The 22,466-nt window shown below is 35.1% G+C and overlaps 1 protein-coding gene across 1 annotated transcript in view; it reads right to left on the minus strand.

Annotated features, from left to right (window-relative positions):
* DNER (delta/notch like EGF repeat containing) overlaps positions 1 to 22,466 on the minus strand; it is a 139,070-nt gene that overhangs the window by 46,082 nt on the left and 70,522 nt on the right. The window contains exons 4-5 of the mRNA XM_040613353.1: positions 21,049 to 21,215; positions 6,909 to 7,054 (exon numbers count right to left, since the gene is read on the minus strand). Coding sequence (XP_040469287.1) covers positions 6,909 to 7,054; positions 21,049 to 21,215 — 313 coding nt within the window. The remainder of the gene's footprint in view (positions 1 to 6,908; positions 7,055 to 21,048; positions 21,216 to 22,466) is intronic.

Genomic DNA, 22,466 nt, shown 5'->3' on the forward strand with positions numbered 1-22,466 from the left:
CCAAACCTGTGACAATATTTTCAGCTAAAATTTGTAATGATGTGGGTAATTTCATCTAGATGAGGAGGCTGGGATCAGATCTGTAATATCTAAATCACTATAAGTTTTTTCTTCCATTGCAGAAATTACATCTATAGACAGGAATAACTGTCAGAATAAGTAATATGCAGATTTATTGCAACAAATCCTACTACAAAGATGCAGCCTTTAGGTGAAGGGCAGGGCTGGGATCCCAGAGGCTCACCTTCGGTAGTGGCACACCCCTTCAATTCTGTTAAAATGTCTTCTGCACGTATTTGTTACTTTTTCCAAACTCTGCTGCTTAATAAAAGATCGAGAGAACTACACCTGTTATACATTTAAAACATCTATAGTAGGCATGATATGGCAAATTTTTGTTAGCAATAACATAATTGAAAATAGATTTAAAAAATCTTTAGGTCACTAAGATGGCCAAGAAAGTCTCAAAGAATGGATGCAAGGAAAGCTCTCTCATATGTAGCATATATTTAGATTAAATATCTTACTTTCTTTGTTCATTAAACGCTAGATGGCAACATCACTCACTCTCATATGTTTCAAAGGCAGATCATCAGGGCTGGAATGCAGCTGTCCCATGCACAAACATTGTAATGCAAAGTACAGAATGTGCATGGAACTAGAAACAGAGATGCGGTTAGTATTTTATTTTCTATTTTTACTCCTGTTTCCTTCATATGAATAAACAGCTGTGACCTAAGTAGGAAAAAAAAAATTATCTTCAAATTAATAAAAGACTTTACTCAGTGAAACTCAGATTTCATTATTCCTTACAAATATTACACTGGTAGAGATAAGTACTATTAAGCTCCAAAACTCAAGATGATGGGTATGTTAATTATCAGGAGTGCCAGAAGTCCCTGCTAATGTCTATACATGTTCTGGTATTCTGAAAAGGCTGTCCAAGCCTTTTCACAAAACAGCTCTGAAAATCTCACACATGAGCAATGACAGGCTTCCAAAGACTGTACTTCAACAGACAGAAAAGACAGACAAGCAAAACACAGCCAAAATTATTGCAATCACACAGCATAGTAACTTAAAAGTATTTAAAAACACTTGAAAAATATTTTATATCAAAATTATATTCCAATAAAAACTCTGACTTCATGGAATTTGGGCAAGTTTTGTTAGAATCATTCTTGTATTTTTTCTGAGATAAGGAATTTGAAAAAAAAATTTAGCCTAATAGTACTTGATGCAGAACAATTTCCAAGCTCACTATCTCAATAAAAGCAAACACAAACATAATATTTATTTTCTTTTCTAATTGGAAACGACTTGTCAAAATTACTTTGAAGGTAATTCATGTAAGCTTATACAGAAAAGTGACTAACAGAGCAAAACAGATAATTGCTTTTATTTAAGAACTAAATAATTAACTGAATACACAGCAAGTATTTCTGCATTTCCGTATAGCATTGGTGGAAAACTCACCAGCACAGGGATCACTTTGGTCCCTAACGACAACAGCAATCAGTGGTTCAAGAATACTGTTGTCCTCAACATGTCCTATCATTGGAGCCATGCAGTACCATTGTGCATATATAGGATCAGGACCCAGGTAAATAGTGCACTTAAACATGTTGCCTGCAGCATTCTTCACAGCTGTTCTAACTCTTATTGATACTAAATCGCATTATTGACTTAAAGTGTTTGTTATCATTCCTGGAACGGAGTGTTGAGTTTAGACTTAAAATCAAGGTTGATGCCTGTCTTGGTAACTTGCCTGTTCCAGATGAACAAAGTGAGATACCATAATATGAAAAAAATGGTATTTTTTTTCTTAAAATCAAAGTCAGTAGAGAATGTGGAAAGATCAGATCCAGGCACTGTACCTAGATTCTGTGCCATTTAAAAAGATCATAGTCTAAATATGTTTCTAGTCTTTGTGTACGCACTGGAAATGAGAACAGGTTTATCTACATCAAAAGATCCAAGAAGTATAACATCCCATCAAAGTTAACTCTGTCAGAAGAGAGAGGCACCACGTTTGTTAGGTAGGCTCAGGTTCACGGTTGTTTTATGCTAGATCTGAGAGTAAGATGCAAAGTACATCAGCACCTGAACCACCCATCAGAGAGGAAGGGAATCTCTGTCCTGTCCACACACACAAACAGCATGGCTCTGCCTGCACTAAAATCTCATTTTGAAGCAATGGAAGCTGATTATTATAGTGTAAGCATTAATATATTTAAACAATGCAACAACCAGTCATGGCCTCAACAATACTAACGAAATACGTAGTTAAGAAAAGCTTAAATAATATTGGTATCTCTTGAAGACTATAATATAAGGATCCATTTACTGTAAAGTGTGGGTAACAAAATGGGTTTTGAAAGCAGCAAAAGAAAAACATTGTAGCTCTTCAAACTGAAGTGCCTCATGACAGATAACTGTTCTGAGAAACAGACAAGTTATTCTGTAGAGAAGATTTAAGTGTCACCATTTTTATTAGGCACGTCATCTTCACTTTTCCCAAATGATATTATTATTTTCCTGAATAAATGACATGTACTAGCATATTTGAGAAAAACTACGTTAAGAAGAAGTTACACAGTGCCATAATGCTAGTATTAAAGTCACTATCTAAGAATTTCAAAACAACCTATGATCAATAGAGTTCATTTGTGTATTTTACTTGATTATGGAAGTACAAATCTATTATACATCATTCTGGATGACAATAAAATAAATTCTTTAATATAATTTCCTATTATCCAGTCTGTAACTATCATATTACAGAGTTGGAATTATAGTACTTTTTTCCTATTTTAAGTAAACAGAGTAATAAAGTGTTTATCAGATTCTAAATTTCACACTAGAAATACCATAAAAGCTCACCTTTGTCTTTTTTTTTAAATTACAGTAGAGAAACTGTTAAGATGACCGGAACAAAATTAATGTCTACTCTTTCTCTTGCTGAGAAAGACTTCCAATATTTATTGCAACTCACAGTGAATTGCTATAATGTTTGAGCAAACATTGCTGTATGATAATTATATATTTTGTATTTAGGAGTATATTGTACTTCGAAAACGAAGTCCCAAGGCAGGAGAGCGCGTTTTTAGGTATATATGAGGCTTTTTTATAATTAGCCTTTCTACAAATATAATCAAGTGGATCTGCCTCAAAGTTTCTAACCCATAAAGAAGACATGGAAATCATTGCTATTCAGTTCAACACATTATTTCTTAGTGCAGGGAGAGGCCAGTTATTTTTTATGTAAATCTCAAGAGTTCTAAATCCAGCAATAAAATTTCATATTTACAGAGTCAGCTCTTCCACATTTTACACGAGAGAGCCAAAGTTACAGAACGGAGCAATCTGTGAAAGAAATAATTTTATCCCCATATGTTAGCAAAATTGTGGCACTCAAATCCAACGGATGGCCAAAGTTCACTTTAAATTCCTACATGGAATCAGAAATTCACACCAAATAAATCTCTCCCTTTAGGTTAATACCAAGATTTTTCTCTTCCATTCACAGCTAACTGGTTTAAGGACAACTTATTCTAGTGTAAAGCTGAGTATATGAATGTGAAAGTGGTATTTACACTGTGATGATGCCAAGACCAGTATTATCCTTCTGGCACATTTCCACTTCCATTGTGGAAGAAGGGCAAGCATGGCAGCAAAGTAGAGGTACAAAGTTCATGCAGAGGAAGAAAAAGGCATGACTCTAAATCAGTATCACCTCACTTCACAGAATTTTGAACAAAGTGGTGAAATTTTATGTTCCTTTCAAAAGCAACAATAATTGAAAAAGAAACTCTGCCATAAAAGCTTTCCTTTTCATATCCATATTCTACAAAAAGCATCTAGCTGAGTAGAAGCCAGATTTTGCATCAGTAAGGAATGAGTAAAAACTGGCCGAGACTTTCAGGTTAGACCAGAATTCATTTGTTTGTAGTTTTATGCACTCTGTAGATAACAGTATAGCACTGCACTTATATCACTGCAGATTGTTAATTACACTTAACTTTCCCATTAAGCAGATGTGTTGCTACATTCTTTTACATTAAACTAGATTTGGAATAAACTTATGAAGTACATCAAAACACGAAGACAATCATTAATCTTCTTGGCACTGGAAGCGATGACTACAGCCAGCAGAACTCTTTGCTTGTTCGTGGCGCTAGGCCTTTTATGCATTCTGCTAATAAGTTGCTTTGCATCCTGCAAGACTAGGTTGTGCAAAACAGAATGAATTATAGATAAAAACAAACAGAAAATCACAAAGGGCATGTTGTAAACCTAAAGAAAATTAAAGTTTGGGTTCTGTAAAAAGAAGTGCAGGCAATGTGTCTTGCAGGAAGCTGACACAACGGCTCGTACATGTCAAGCATGTAATTTTACCAGTTGTTTGCTCCATCATTAGGGAAATCATTAAGATATTTTAGGGTATATCTCACCTGAGATGAGCTAAACAATGGCAAAAACATCCTGCTTAATGAAATCTGCACCTTCTATTTTTTTTAACTATGTTGCTTATGCTGGGCCTTAATCAGTTTTCTGGTGGAAGTTCTATCACATAACTAATAGGCTAAAAAGTAAGTAAAACTGGCAGATTTAAAAAAGCACTACAGACAAACAGACAACATGACATTTTATTCTCCCTGGAGTTGGAAGGTCAGCATAAATTATCTACATTTGGAAATACTGTCTCCGAGGTTTTAGTGAGCTACCCAGCCCAGCAAGCTACCTGGCATAAGCCTGATGGCACTTAACAGGATCGTTGCAGACACTCCTCATTTGTTCAAGTTATAGAAAATTCAGGAGCAGTTTTTGACAGTGAAAATAAAAGCAATTGCCATTCTGAAGTTAAAATTGTATTTGAAGATAAGAGATATTGAGAATCCTGCTAATTCCAGTCCTCTGAGTACCATGAACTGATAGACGTCTCTTCAGAAACAGACTTCAACATGATTTCTGTCTTACACAGCTTCATCCACAGGGGTGTCACTCAGCTACAGCCTAGTGCATGTTACATCAAAACCACTATTACTCCATAGGTTCAAAGAAAGAATAGGTGGACAGATATGAGCAATCCTCAGTTTTTCTATTCATTTTCCAGGGAAAACAACACACTACATGTGCCTGAGGGGGTTTCGTTTATCACTAACTGTTCTAGCTTTAACATACAAAACTTTGAGTGTCAAGATTAGAGGTGGGGACATTACAGGTACTGATTTGTCTGTCTTTGAGTGACATAATAGCTTCTCTTTCTTGCCATGACACCAGTATATCTTTCTTTTTAAAGATTTTATTTTACTTGCCAGGTCTCAAAGATTTATAAAACAAAGATCATTATTAAAATCCATGTAAGCATTTTCCTTAACACAGAAAAGCCTTAATACTTCTGCACAGATACAGGAAGTTATTTTTATTTCGTGACATATGACATGCAATAAGAGAAAGAAATCGGAGTCATCAAAATGGTCAAACAACATGAAAAAATAGAAAATAAGACTATTAATCAAAAATTCTCAATTTGACAAAAAATGTAAAAAGAAGACATTTTGATATGCTGTTATATATGGTAAATTTAAACATAATATTTACATAAATAAAATTCAAGATTTTGAATTTATAAAATAAAAATGTTAAATACAGTAAAGCAGAAAAACTAAACTGGAATATGAGATAGGACACTGTATCTGAATGAATAATTTATTTGGATAGCAGCCAGCTGGTATGGTAAAGTAGCACTTATTTCTAAATGCATCTTGCAATAATTGTGTTCACACACTACCTCAAGCATTTTATAATTTCATTTGTGAGAAATAAAGTAGATACTTAATTATTCCAGATGTTAGCCCTGCCATGTATATATAGATTACTGTAGCAATTTAATTATTGTTGTTACAATTCAAAACGTCCTTTTTCTATCAAACATGCTTATTGAGAATTTAAATTAGAAAATGGTAGCAGATGAACTAACAGCGAATTCCCTAAATATGCCAGATTTTCTGTGCTCATAGCACGCTCACAGCTGTTAATATTTACTCAACAGTTACTATTGCTTTTATCTCCCAAATGAATATTAATAAAACCAAAGATTAACTGTGCATATTTGTGCTATAAATTACTTTTAATCCATGAAATAAAATCAACACTTATAGAAGGTAACAGAGAATACAGGATCTCATTCTCAGAAGGCCAGTAGGGTTTTGTAAAAGCAGTACACAGACTGCAAATTTGACATATTTGGTTCTTCTTTTCTCATGTTACTAGATGGCACAAAAAATTCACAGTGGCCAGTGGAACTGCTGTCACCATTGTAATCTCTCAATGTAGTATTATTTAAAAGAGAAAGTACAGGAAAACTTCCAAACATTACCAAACAATTCCATTACATTTCTTCTCATAATTATGCTCAGACATTTCCATTGCACTGATCAGTGATTTCTGAGTGAGCAATTATTGAGAGGTGGAGAGGTAAGTACTAGGTTAAATCAGACCTAAAACCCAAAGAAGGTTGAGGACTTAATGAACTGGAACACACTGGTCTGGAGACTGGGGATCCCAAGTGCCCACCACGTGCCTCTCATAAATATTATTGTAGAGTGGCAGTTAGATGCAGTACACATTACCTTATACCTGATTTGAATACTATTTTTTTTTATCGCCAGGGGAGTGTATGAATCTTTGCATCTCATATCAGTTATTTCCTTACTTCAAGCACTTGATTTTTAGGAATAGCAAATAAATATATTGTTGTTATTCAGCAACACCTGTGAGCTCTAGAAGCCTGTTACACAGCAGCAAAGTATGCACACACTCAGAGGACCAAGCAGAATTTATTCAGTGTTTATATTATCATGGAATTTCCACAGCACATGAAGGTCTTGATAAGTTCACCTTACCTCATCTGGTTTGGTGATACATTTTCCTTTTCCCGAACACTGGAAGTTATCTGAATGGCTTCCCACAGGTATGCAGGTACTGACTTTCACTATCACAGTCAAGCGTAGAGCCACGATGCACTTAGTAACCGAATCATTCAAAAAACCTTTAAAAAAACCAACAATATTCTTACTATATAAGAAAATACACTAATACATATTAATTCTCTACCCACTAGACAAACAAATAAAACTAAACTGAAAGAAACTGTCAACTAAGAACATCACTGCTCACATTTCATACATGCCAATCTAAATTTAATGCATGTAAATACAAACTAGAATATAGTTGGGAAACAAAGACTCATATTGACTAACAAAAGGAAAGCAGGCTGGAGAAACAGATCTACTTCCAGAGTTCTAATATGCTATCATTTTTTAGGTCTTGAATATCCAAATGCTTTTGCCTGCTATCTTTTTGATAAATTAAAAATATATTTCCTTAAGTTTTTTTAATGGCAAGACAAAATAAAATTCAGCCGAGAAAAATGTTTAAATGGATGTCTAAAAGTTACTTCAGAGCTAAAAAGCACATAGACGATAAACTGCATTACATTGGTAACAGATGGACAAGCCCTTCTGACTATTTTTTCTGAAGTTTGCAAGAACGTACATGCACAGCTTGACAGCATTTCTTTGTATATTTGCAATGCAAGTATTATTGAATGTCTGATCTCATCACTCTATAAGGTATAGCTGAACAAAACATGAAAATGGGAACATATGATGAGGAAGAGGAAAATTCATGAATCTCTGGTTAGGACCTGTAATTGCATGGAATTAAAAAAATGGTTGGAAACTATTAAAACACACTGGAGCGTAACAACATCCCTATCACCCATATTTCTAACAGATGTATCTGGAAAATAAAATAAAGGACAGCAGGAAAAGTAAAATGAGGCACATACACAGCCCATGACATATACAATTAAGTCAGAATTCATGTCAAAATACATATACTCTGCTCCTACACTACACTTGTACCGCAACTGGATTGTTCCACCACAGTGATTAGACTCCTGGCTTACAGCCCTTCCATGTGTGGCAATCAGCTGTTTTGTTCTAGGAGCTTGTGGCAGAATAATTGTGCAGTGACATAAAAAGTGTGGGTTTGGTAGAGTGTATACACTGTATGCAGAATATATGCGTTAAGAAAAAAACCAAAGATTCTTCCATAAATTGTCAAACTTAAATTTGACTTCACCATCCTTAATGTAGTTAGGTAGAATCCTAAGGGTCTAAGACCGTTTGTAGTACCAGTATGGAAAGTTACAGACACGGAATCATTGTAGGATAATACTTTTATTTAGAAATTAATAGAAAGAGAATTTAAGTAAAAACTGATGCTTTTAAAAATCTAAATATCCTATGCAGGAAGTGTGACATTGAATTTTTTTTTCTAATATTTTCCACTTTAAATTCTAGAGTCCATTTACAGCCTAATCCTCAAAGGAACATCAAAGACACAGTCTAGCTTCTTTTTGTTATACACTGGACATAGCACAACATATAGTCAAGCAGAAAAAAAGTAGTACAAGAAAGTATTTGTAATGAACATTAATAAAACAAAGTTTCATGAAACACTTTGAACTTCAGGTGAATTCTCGTTCTAGAAGAGCTGCTAAATATTACTTACATTCTGAATATGAAAGTGTCAAGCATGACTAATTCTACAAATTCTGTAGAAAATCATATGGAAGTCTTCCATTCTCTGTTCTTATTTTTAGATTTCACTTTATAAAATGCTGCATCCTTTGAACAATTAGTTGTCTATGCTAGAAACAATTATCCCTAAACCATATCTTCAAAGCAGGAAAATCTCATGTCCAATATATATAGTATTCATTGGCTTGAGTACAGTCTCTATAAGTCAGCTAACTATTCTACAAGATCAGATTAAAAAAAAAAAAAAAAAAACCACCTTGGGTATAGTTCCAAATGTGGAACGGTCTGGTTTTGCTAGTGAAGATTATTGTAATCTGCCGACCTCTTCAAAGCGAGCCAATTTATTCTGGCCTTAATACACACCCCATTTTTACCCATCTGTTCAAAGATGCAGCCAGAATTATTTCCTTTAACAATTGAATGCCATTGTCACTGGCAGTCATGCAATTATTTGTGAGCGCATGAAAGAATGTGATATTTAGAAAATGTCTTTGAGTTCACATTTGCTTGTCTGAAGCAGATTGTTACATATTCTTCAGGACAGTTCCCTAAAGGAATATTGAATCAACCTTCTTTGTACTTTGAATCTTGTTACTATTTTGGTATCAAAAGTCCTTAGGCAAACCACCGAAAAAAATAATTTTTCTCACTGGAATGCCATATATTTTCCTGTAATTTCCAATTACCTCATCTAATTTCCAAAGACTAGAAAGATAAAAACATGGCTATATATTTTCACTCTATAGAAGGTGAATACAACTTTCTGAGATCTTTAGGTTTTAGGGCTAGAAGAAGCTTGTCTAAATATGACTCCTTGCTTAAGTCAGGTCATAGCACTTCAATTAATTCCTTCTCCAATTCCCATAACAGCAACTGAACTAGAGTGAGTTTTAAGTTGTATTTTTAACTTCTGGGTAGGAGAATGATTTCACAAGCATGTTTACAGCTCGCTTCATCTAAGGGCTGGAGAAAAACATTACAGCTGTTTATATCAAAAGGTAATTCTGTTCAGTTTAACCTTGCTGGTTTTCTAAAGCTAGTTAAAACACAATGACACCAGAGCAGCTGAAGAATTCAGGGCTGAGATATTTACAGTAATACTACGGAAACAGTTTTAAAGCCTAATAAATCATAACATGTAAGTAGTCATTCAGATTGCAGAGGAAACATTTTCCGGCTTTGTTTGATAGTCTGAGAAATACCTGCATGATTTCATTGGCAGTGTGCGTGGTAAAATACACTACAGCTCATTCCACCCTGGTAGCTTCACCTGCTTATGCCCTGGAGCACAAAGCACATATGCCCCTGTTCCTCTCACGTTAAGGAAGTTAAGAACAAAAAATAAGGAATAAAGTCAAAATAAAAGATGACAGGTATCATCATTGTGTCCAGGTGCTTTCAGCAAGATCATATCATGTTATTCAGACTACCCCTACTCAAACATTAATTTATTGTAGATTTTCTAGGTACCACAAACTGATTTGCTTCCTTCACAAGCCCCATTTCTGAACAACACCCTCCTCCTACGCCCAGCAGGCTGAGGTCAGAGCTGGCCCATTGGGGACTGCCAAAAGGAGGACTGGAGCTAACAGGCCACCAGCTCAAGAACATTATCCTATTGCATACTATGTTAACAGAAGGCATAAAGCTGAACTACAAATTGTAACTAACTCTTGGTATGCACCCAATGCTATTACGCACAAAATCACTCTTGCCTGTTGTAGTTGGCTCAAATGTATTTCTCTGTATTCTACACGCATTCCAACATATATTCACCTACAGTTGAAACAACAGATTATTATTTTACAGCAGAAATATGGTAATAGTTCCCTACGTTAAAGTTCCAATTCACAAAAGTATAGGTCTTTGAGTGCGCCTAAAGCTTTCCTGGGTAAGAAAGAATGACTGCCAAGGGCTTTGGACACTCACAGTGAAGCATCAGTCCCCAAGTCTTCAACTTATTTTTAGCCTGCTTTCCCAAGGAAATGAGACAGCAGTGGGATGTCTATCAGTTTCCATCTGTTCTCTTTTTCTCTCCCAACACTTTCCCACACCAAAAGCTTTTGAGGTCAGTAGCCAACTTCAACATTTTGCAAAGCAGTGGAGTTCTCAAGACACGTAAGTGCCTACAGCTTCCCTGCCAGTATACAGACCCAGCACCAAGGGCATTAGTAAGCCAAAATGGGCAGGAAAACAAAAAAGGGCCCCAGAATAAGGTGATGTCATTTCTCCACCCTATCCCCAGTGTACAGTACAGTCAGTTATTTATTATTTGGAAAATGAGACATATACAAATAGAAGAAAAACAGGTAGCACCAGGCCTTCAGGAGCAAAGCAGTGGTACTGGGTGTGCCTGCACCACATGTTCAGTTCATGTCATGTAGTAACCTAATGAAGCTATAATACTTCCAGACCTGATTTTAGCTTTCAGAAACAATACAGCTCTTATCAGAGCATATTCAACCATAGTTTATAAGCCTTAATACTCTATAGTATAGAAGCTGCATGTCTGTTCATTCAACCACAGATAATGGAAATTATAGAATTAACCTAAAGTTTAAAATATCCAAAATGAATTTTCTGTTGGACCACATCTCTCACATCACAGGAGAAAATGTTACTCGGCAAGCTGAACCAGAGCAGTCAATGTGCTCAAACTTTTCCTTTGTGGCCATTGAACTTCACAGACATATGAAAGATCTGAAGAAAAGAAGCTAGGAAAAAAAGACGACTACATTTTTATTACAGAACTCACCAGAAAAAAGACAAAGGAAGACTTGAATTCTAGTCCCTTTTCCTAAATTTTTTATGTCCAAATTTTATCCAAAGGTTATTTCAGGTCCACAACTCTTACACTGTCTATGTGTCATATGGTATAGCTAATATTAAAGACTATGAAGACCACCACAGGTGTCTATACTAATTGCCACCATGCTTAAGTGCCTTTTTGGATCTAAGCATAAAGTATGAATTTCAGTTTAACTATAAAGCCAATTTCCTTCTCTTATGGCAATGCATATCACAGTCTCAAATAGTGGTTATTCATCTAGAAAATCTAAGAAAGCTCAATCCTTCCACTCATTCATGGAAATCACATTCAAGTCAATTTAGAAACCTAACAAATTAAAAAGCGTAACAAGATGTTCTCATGATGCACCTGATTGCGAAAATATACGTGTTGAAATAGTGGAGGCATGATTTTGATTTACAAATAGACAATCATTTATCACATTTTCCATGAGACCTTAATGGTCAGGGTTATTAAGGCCTCTTAATACTCTCACAGGGCCCCGACACGAATAGTCTCCTACAGAATCTGAAAAAAATGAGTCAGGAATCCTTTCCTAGTTTGCCTTAGGATGATTATCATATACAAGCAGTAAACATGAAGTGAGAAACAGGTAGTCAACGACACGCACAGTCTTTGATGCAGTACTTCTGTGCCATCAGTACCATAGGATCCTTGTACAGAACATCTGAGATCATTCTCTAATGATACTACTAGGCAACATAGCATCTGGGGATACAAAAATACAGCTGCGATAATGAAACTGCTATTTTGCCCACAAATAGCACTATTTATAAGTGGTAGAACTCTCCCAAATTTTATACAGATCAGCATGCTTACTGTGCTTTGTCACAGAAGCCTTGGTCTGATACTCTTCTGGAAGTATATATAGATGTCAGTGAGAATCAGTTCAAGAACTGTTCCAGATACTTTAGCTTTCAAAAATGCACATGAAACAGCAATTTAAGGAATGTTTTGTTGTTGTTGATAAGTGACTGTAGAACTTCTCATTGCGTTTTTTCTTCTCCAAATTGATATCATAGTCACACTCAGTTTAAAAATAGGTATGCTCTCTTCCTTCACTGCCAACACTGAAAACTCATCCTAGGCTCTGAAAATCAAACATATACTTTCTTCTCAGACATAATCACCATTCCAGTGACAAAGATAAATGTGCCGCTGGTCAAATTATATTCTCAGTAACATTACTGCAATTCTATCAGAGGCAGACTGACAGTGTTAGCATTACACAGGTGTAACAGAAAGCAAAACTTGGGTGCCAGAAAATTATTTCCCAAACTTTAGGAAGAAATACCACACAGCTTGACCTTCAAGCTGGAGCTCAGTTTTGCAGGACTGACAGCTAAAATATATTTGTGAAGTGAGCAAACCAGTTGGATACACTTAGCACAGAAAAATCCCTGAACACATTCCATTACTTTTCCTCTATAACAAATGGCATTTTCTGAATTTCACTGTTACTAAACAATTACCCAACTTAATAGCTTAACTGGACCAAAACCCATGGTAGGACTATGAAAGAGCTAACAAGAGTACACTTACACTTATGAAAACACTTGCATACAGAGATGTGACAGTAGCTGAGGGTGTGACCTTCTGTCATGGCTTCAAGGACTCTGGTTACTGTCCAAAATCATGGTGAAAGCCCAGCAAGGGTGACAAGACCAATCTTCTAATAGATTTCCTGTATCACAATTTCCCAATTATGTGCTCACTTATCAGCATCTCAACAATGCTGCCCAGCATTCTGGGCAGAAATGTAGACCACCAGAATCTCTGACACCAACTTACAGACTTATGAATGGCTACCTTACTTTTAAATAAACTGTACGGTATGTTGGACTACTAGCTGAAGATCTCAAAGCATTTTACAAATAGCGTTAAAATGTGCCTCATCTTTTCCTTGAAATTATGCATTAGTATCCTTATTTTACAGCTCAAGTTAAGCAGTTTGCCCAAAATCTCACAGTGCAAGCAACCATGTGATCAACCGGATATAAATATCTTGACTATGAATTGGTCACAAAAGTCATATCTGAAAAAAGAGAAATCTTAAAAACGAATAAACAAACAAAGGTATTTTGCCAAGCATTACAAATTTGAGCAGATGAACCTCCAAAGATATAAAAAAAAATAATTCCCACTGTTATTTGCTAGAAGTAGCAGTGAATAAAAATAAAAATTGAATAATTTACAGATCAATTGAAGATTACTTTAAAGAGTAAAATTATTTAGAAGCTAGCTTAAAACATAATACAATTTAATAAAAATAAACTAAAGTTTACATCTGCTTATATGTGAGATGACGTATATGTAACTTGTTCGTGAAGGGCAGGGCAGAATTATTTTTTTTTTCATATTTATAAAGATACCCTTTCTCATACAGCCTAACAGCATTCTTCAGAATGGTTTGGATTTCAGCTGAATGCTTAAATTTTTGCCTTATAAAGCCATCTTTTTAAAAAAAAAAATTCATTGAAATTAACACTTCATTGAACTTTTTACGCTGTTTGCACTTCTGCTGCTGCTATTGTTTATCAAAAGGCCATTTTCTGCAAGGTTAGCTCTTATGCCCAGAACCCCAGGGAAATGTTTACAGCTGAGCACAATACTCAATACTGCCTACAATAGGGCCCTTCCAGGCATACTGCACACATAAAAATGAAAGCCCCATTAACTGGAGCAGTTGTCACCGAATTCCCCTACCAGCAAGGCTGACTTGGGCAGAAGTAACTAAATGGTCTCACACACACAGACACACTTTACTGCACCTCAGCCGAGCAGCAGAACTGCGTGAACACTCCAACTGCGGCATGTGCAAGGCAATGTGATTTAATTTAGTCCAGAGCGAAAGAGGGTTAAGTCAAATGACTGCACATACGCCACGGGCTAGGAGCACACAGATGCTCAGCTGACACATGTTAAAGCCAGAGTAACTTGATTACATGGCTTCCAGTGAGTTCAATCCACTGAGCATTTCCTATTATGAAATAAAATTGTCCTATTTCATTTTTGCTTATGTAAAAACAATTTGAACATGCAGCAAACTGCTTTCTTTAGATGGAAATACGTACGTGTTTCAAAAGACATGTAACAACACAAAACACACCATCCAAAAGACACAGTTACAACTTGCGTCCTAATTTAAAATTCGATAGACAGATAAAACCAGCTAGAAAATCAGACTGACTTGTTTCCAAATATCTCTCTAGATTATTTATTTTTAATATGGTATTTTGTACACTAAGTTTCATTTTGCCTATTCAATATACCTACAGTCATATTAGTGGTGACCACATGTTAACGTACCATGAGATGGTGCAAGAAGATTCATTAAAAACCCCAAAGAGCATATAACTGCTCAGGACAGAGATCTTAAAGAAAATACTTTGTTGCATTAGAAAGGCTGGACAGCATTTTGGATAGGAAAATATTATCCTTTCTGTGCATACACGTATATGGTTCATACACTTTTTAAAATGCAACAGATCTCTTGACTTGAGGAGCCAAGGATTAATTTTCCTTTTTAAGAAAATCTTCAAAAAGTTTTGCAGAATTCAAGCAAGCTGCCTTATAGGTGCTGGCATTTGAATACCATCAGTATTCCTCATCTCACAATGAAGATGCTATAGCATCCATTTTCAAGTGAGCATGTACAGCTACCAATTTTAAGGAAATACTTTTGAGATAGTTTGTATTTTAAACTAGTTAGTTAAATTGTATTGATCTAAAAGGCTTGCAGAAAACTAGATTACACACCTGTTCTACATCAGTTTGTCTTTGCTGTGACAAAAGTAAGCATTAAAATTTAAAGATTGTGCCAGAGGATTAATTTCCTATTCAGATAAAAATATTCATTCATATTAAATGTCAAACCTTCTACTTATCTGTAAAGTTTTAACTGAGAAATAGCAGTTTTGCTTATAAATTTATTTTCCTTATCACCAGACAATAAACTAAAAGACTAATGCCATGAAAACTATTTAAGCTGCATCATGGAAGTACTAAATAAAGCACAAAGTCAAAAAGCAAGTAACTTCTACCTATTCACAAGCATTTTTAAACAACTATAGATACACAAACTTTTCTATTGTATTACTTACGGTGAAATGGAGGCAAAATACCAACACCCAACTGTCTGTTTAACTATTTTTCTGAAACAGCTCCCATTACTGCAGCTTCAGCAGTGGGCACACTAAGGTAGAAAAGCAATTTTTCCAACACTATCATGGAAGCTGATGAGAAGCAGGTTTTTTTGAGAGTTAAAATCCTAATAACCATGATAGAGACCCGAAAACATAATTGCGGGGGGTTTTATGTTGTTGGGAAAAAGAAGGAAATAGGTTGCATGCGCACAGCCAGCACTGCCTACTCCATGTTCTATGTTATGCTCAGAACAAACAGTTCTTAAAACTGAAGTGATAATCATATAATATGCAATTTTATTACCCAATTTCCAAATTAATCCAACATAAATAGCTATGTTCTTTTTTGATTACGGCAGAATTGGCCCACTAAATATAATTTGTCAACTGTATACCAGTATAACTCTACTAGTTTACCCAGTAGACTGGAGACTCTGAAATTACAACTGACTGTGAGTCTCACATACACAGGTGTATCTACTGAGTCATGAAAGACAGAATTGTTGCCTTAGTGAACAGATATATTACTTTAGCACTAGGGTAAATTAAGACTCATTAAGAAACAGATTGTGTCTCGTCACTGTAAAACTTCTAAAATGTAAGTATTAAAAAATAGTAATAAATATTGTAATGCTTTTATTATATGTTAGGTTTGGGTTTTTCACTATTTCAATAGCAGACTACGTTTTCAGAATAAACGCTCCAGTTTTCAGAGTGTGATTGCATCTTTGGATAAAAAAGATGCATGCAACAATTCATAGAACATTTTCGAAAGTTGCCGTACAAGCTGAAAATGCCCTTCAAAGTCCTTCACAGCAAGGCTTTTTTTATATTTTCTAAGGAAAATATTAATGCATTATTTTCTCAAGAGAGAAGTTATTTAATCAGTTTAGCAAATCTTATGCACTTGCAACAAACTTGTATACAAAAAGATCTATATGTTCCTGTACATGTTCCCAAGTGCAGTATATTATTCCCTGAGAGAAATGCGCGATGTTGGGTGGATTAGATTCCCCCAAAACACATAACAAGCCGCACTTTCAACTCAACACAGAGCTCCTTCTCTGTAACCTATTAACATTCATGAGCACTTCTGTTTGAAAGGCTCATGCACAAACTGATGGTGCACCAGCATACTTTTCAGACTTGTAAAATGTATTTCATCTGATCTCAATTTTTCAAGATATATTGCAATGAAGAATAGGTGTGTGACTGTAACAGGGTAAAGTTTTACAGTTATTCATTTTCAAATATGCTAGTACCATTATCACTAGCATGAAGATATGAAGATCCTGAATTAAAATAAATGCTGATGAGACATTTTATAAATACGATGAATAGTTGATACATGAATCACTCACAACTTCAATGAACATCGGGACAAAGATTACAAAGCTATAGGTCTATTGAAGCAAAAGGCAGACTTTCCGGGAATTAATGTTTTACATGTTGATCCCTTAATTACCATCTCTTACTATAAAAATATGATTAATTCTCTCCTCCACATCCCAACTATCTCTCTGGCAAATCTCAAGATCCACCTATAGCACTCCACATAATAGAAATTATAATATCCTGTATAGGTATTAAAAACATCTGGAAATGTCCTCCAAAAAAAAAAATTATTTAAGTCCTGAATTTGGGCACAAAACTTCCAAAAACCTCTTGGCATCAGATGAAGCATTTTTGTTGCAAACAGTGAGCACAGATCAACAGTTCACCTGGCCTGTACTACAGATCTGCCATCCAGTGGTTACCTTTGTCTAGTAGTAACTTGGCATTAAAAGCCACCAGCACCTTGGAATATGCTGTGTGCTTCATCCTACAGCTAACCCACCTAACCGACTGAGAGAAGCAGTACTTCCAGGGGCTTTCTTACTTCAAAACCTGAACCATATTGGTATTTTTCCCCCCATTGGCCAATAAGCCTAATTTATAATAAACCATAATAAATTATTTTAGAAGACTGGCACATGTGTAGTATAAAATCTTAGAAACTCATTTAAAATACTCTAAGCAAAGCAGTCGTGGTAAGAATGCTTTACAGAAGGTAAAAGCCAGGCTCTAAGTCAGTACTCTTTCCCATCTATGGGGGCTTATTTTAATGGGGTAAATACTTTAACTTGACAACGTAAGCATACTGCCTAATCACAGCATCATAACTTTTCCTGCACTGCAAAAGGCTGCAGATGCAGCAGCCATTTTATAGATCACATTATAGAACACAGACTGCTCTTTTTCGTTTAGTTGTGTTCCTCTCTTCCCTCAAACCCTTCAGTCTCATGCAGTGCAGGTACTGTCTCTGGAGTAAACAGCACTATGATCAAGGTGTCTATTTTTAGATCTCAGTGACAGCATTCTTTCCAACCTCTAGACATTGTGCCCTGAATGACATGATCAGCAAATCAGCACATTACTGCTGACTTTTGAGTCTTTTCAGTCTTGTCTAAACAACTTTAAATTTGTGTTGCTGTGAGGCAACACAAACCAAATAATATTCCCCTAAATGTTTTATCTTTGACATAACCACCTTATTCAGAAAGATTTGCAAGATGTAATTAAAGTACCTTGCTGTGTATCAAAACTTGGGTCACTTGTCACTGTGTTACCTCCAAAGAAGATGTATATCAAAAGACACACACACAAAAAAAAACCCCACAAAACCCAAAACACTCAGATCTTCCTCATTTTTCTTTTAGAGCTCTATTAGAAAAAATTTTAAAGGTAAAAAAAATAATATGCATTGTACAGAATTCACCAATTAAGAGAAGAATCCTTAAAATCTCATTTGAACAGAAGAGTAGGGGAAGAAGGAGGAAATTATGTAAAGTAAATATATTGACTGGCATAGTTCACAGCCTTACTGTGTGATTCTGTGCTTACAGCATCCTATAGTATCTTGTGGCCTCGACATTGTTTTGGCTTAAATATCATCAATAAAAGCACATGCTACACGGTTGCTTTTTTTTGTATAAAATAATCCATTTTAATTTACTGTACCTTAGAATATTCATGTAAATCAAGAAACATACGGAAAGTTGTAAGAAAAACCTTATTCACCTGATCTTATTGAAAATGAGAAACTTAAGTGAGGTGTGTCACGTTCACAGATTATTTCCATACATCTGGATCAAATCTGAAGTAAAGATTTAATTATTTTTTATACAGACTTCACCTGAATTATGGATTTCAGTTGAGTTCAGATAAAATTCAGCATTTTTCAGACCAAATGACTGAGTTCCTTTTTAAGTTTTACACACAAGATTTACAACTTATTGGACAAAAACTGATGATGAAAAGTAAGCAGAATATTTCCATACAATCAAAAAGAAAATTCAGAGGCTACTCCGTTTTCTCTTTCTTACAACAAATGTTGATAGGTCAGAAACACTTTTAAACTAACAAATTCATGTTTCAGTTTCCCTGTTCCTTTAGTACTTCACCCATTTTCTGCTCAAGTGTTTTAATAAAAGGAAATTATACTGGCAAAAGCTATAACTAAATTAAGGCCCTATAAAATAATTTACTCCAGAAAAAGGTTATTTGATTACTTGATTCTATCATAGTATAGAGTTGGAATGAGTCAGGACTAAAAGATACGCAGAGGGAATGTTTCATATTCATTTTCTATCAAAAGCAATACAGGTAATCCATCCATTTGCTAAAATAAATAGGATTTATAAAAATTCAAATGCACTATATCTGCACTCATCTTTACTAAGCACTCAGATGCTCCTATTCATGAATATATCACTATATTATTTGAGTCTCCCTCCTGCACCATGCGTATGCATTTATGATTCATGTTCTTTACATAAATCAAATTACACTACAACACCTGGAAAATTCTACAAAGACCTTCACTATCAGGAAATTAAGAAAGACCAAAGAAGTATCAGAAACCAGATGGAAGTAAAGTAAGAAGCCTCAGAAAACTTGTACTGCATGAAATAAGGAAGATCAGTAGTACAATTTTTATGAAATAAACCTTGGGTTATATTCATCAAGGAAAAGGTATATTTTCACCTTGTTGCCTAGCACACAATAAACAACTCAAAGTAAAAGTCCAAGTGACATAAAGACAGTCACAGAGAAACAAGTAGGACAAGACAAACTAGGGAAGAGTAAGACAATATTCATTTAAATAATCTAAATCAATAGCCTATGCTGTGTGGCATGTACAGTCAAGTGGAGCCTTCACAGAGCAACTTAGTCCCTCTATTTGGGAGCTTATGGACCGAGCTACGGCTTTAGGTACTGTCATGAGTGCATAAAAGTTAAAATTAGCCTGTCTTCAGCAAGTTTCTACTTACTTCTATCATACATTAACTATCACAAGTCAAATGCAAAAATTTATTCTTGAAGAAGACACATGAGGAGAGTTTTAACTTTGATAAATTAAACGCAAAACTGGATTAAAAGAAAAAAACACTAATCCTAAGTATCTTGGAAGGAAGTAAATAATAAAGAAAATATAAGGAAATGGAAATTAGAAGAAAATAAATATCACAAACAGAAACCACTACTGATGGTAATTAAATCATTATACTAACAACCTTCAAGCAATATCTTTGCTGAGTGACAGCTCAAAAGGGAGAGAACGTGGCACCACTACTGCATTTGGGTTTTTTTTCTGTATTAGCTACAAACAATATTGGCCCAATGTTTCTGCAACAGAATGCTTTTAATTTTACATTTATTAGCATGATAAGTTGTGAAATAACAATCTGTGGCAGCTTATACTTCATTATAAGATATACAGCATTTCAAGCAGATTACAATAAATGCTGTTACTACAACGACTTTGGTTTCATGTCATTGGTATAATAAACCATCTGCCCAGAAAGCTCAATATAATTAAGTCTATTGTGTCTATGCATAAATACTGCATTAAATCAGCATTATTTCCCATACACTTAAAAATAACGTATCAGCCTATTTTCATTACACTCCTTCCACAAAGATGCTTAACATTTAATTGCCTGATGAAAGATATAGTATATTTCTAAGGTTTCGTATTCACAGAGTCAAAACTAGAAGAGGAAAAAGTAGTGCAGGTAAATACTGTTAGGAGATCAGATCTCCTATTGTATTTTAATATATTTTTTCAAGTTCACTGTGTACAGGCTTAAGCTTCTTTTCAAAGTATCCCATGATACAGTATCTGACAAAGAAACACCTCAAAGCAAAAGCTTTACAGCTGATTAAACCAGAACATATAAAATACCTTGCATCATCTAAAGGTATCAGGCAGAAAGCACCATCCAGATTTTAAAGTGAATGGTGTTACCTGCATAAGAATTTAGTGTATCTCTTGTCTGCTTTGAATGAACAAATGGCTAAAACGTGGTCCCAATATCACACCTGGATCTTTCAGCAGCACTTCAGTTAAGGGAATTTACCTCTTTGTTTCTCTAAACTGTTAGGTAAACCATCAGCTGTCACCAAGAGGTGATAAACATAAACTTAGCATGTTACTCACCAATAAAATAGTTGTTGCCTAGTGCAAGCATTTCTTCAGAAAGAACAAGTCCACCCAGTGCCTGGAGAAGGGTGACACTTCTGCCATCAATAAGTGAACACTGTTTAAATCCAGTGGTTGTGACCTTCCATAACAGGATAAGAGAAGCAGTAGCATCTTGCCTTATTCTAAGAATAAAAAACAGTAAGAATATTTACACTGAGGGAAATTGGTATTATTAAGTACATCACTGCAGAACAAAAGCTTATCAACAAAGAAGGGAAACTTAAACGTAGCAAGTATGGAATCAAGAAAAGGCCTGAAGGGTTTTAGCATGTGTACAAAAATAAAAAATGTTTTAATTGTAAAATTTGCATAATAGTGTATGATCAAATCTGCTATTACATACAGAGTCGCAATTTCTAATATGTGAAGGAGACTATCTTAGTGCCCAAGAAGAGTTTTACCTAAACGTTATATAATAATAAAGCATCCTTATTCAATCTTTGTGTTTATTCCTTTTTGAATAGTACTTTCAGTCTACATCTACAATGCCATCATTTTCTGCAGCTGAAATACATCCAGCCCTCTTGTTTACTGAAGAACATTCAATGTTCGTTCAATACATGGAGACGGATCCTGGTAGGAACCCTCATTTGTTTGACATACCAGATCGAAGGTTCAGAGCAGTTTATTCTTGTAAATCAAATGAGTCATGTAATGTTCCCAAGGTCACTGAGTCCACGGTGCCTTCCTGAATATTGACAGACTGGATAAAGTAATATCTACGATGACATATATACTGTCAGCTCCACTAGGGAGCACTATCTCTATGGCAGTGTTTCTTTCCTCCCAGGATACTTTCTTCCCTACTCACCTCCACAAAGGAAAAAGAAAAGCCTGTCATGTTTCTGGCAAGTTCCCAAATATCTGCATTAATTTCCTCTGAAGGAATCCCAAATGAATCTGAACAATCCTCCAAAAATTCAAACGCAACTGCTGAAAACTGATAATTCTCTCCTGCTGAAAACAGGCCTCCAAATACCCAGAGATGAAGTTCTGATCCACGATTTCCTGTACTGAAATCATTTCAATCCTCCTAAGGATTGTTTAGTTTCTCCCTTGCCACTTATTCAAGTTTAAAACAAGAAATGCACATTTTCTAATCATGCTTAATAAAAGTTGAAAAAATGTTGCAACTAGACACCATAAGAAGCAAATTTTTGACAGTATTTTGGGTCTTCTTTGCAAACAACTTCCATTGCTACCCCCAAAGCTGACCTTCTCACTTTTAGAACAGGAAAGCAACTAGTTTCACAGTTTAGGTCACACCTGACAATCAAAATAAAATAAAATTATTAACCAAAAAATATTTTCCTTTCATAAACAGCCATTGAACCAGGGATGTTACTTGGTCCTTCAGCACAGGAAATATAAAG

This window comes from Falco naumanni, chromosome 13, assembly GCF_017639655.2.
Source record: "Falco naumanni isolate bFalNau1 chromosome 13, bFalNau1.pat, whole genome shotgun sequence".
Lineage (NCBI taxonomy): Eukaryota > Metazoa > Chordata > Aves > Falconiformes > Falconidae > Falco > Falco naumanni.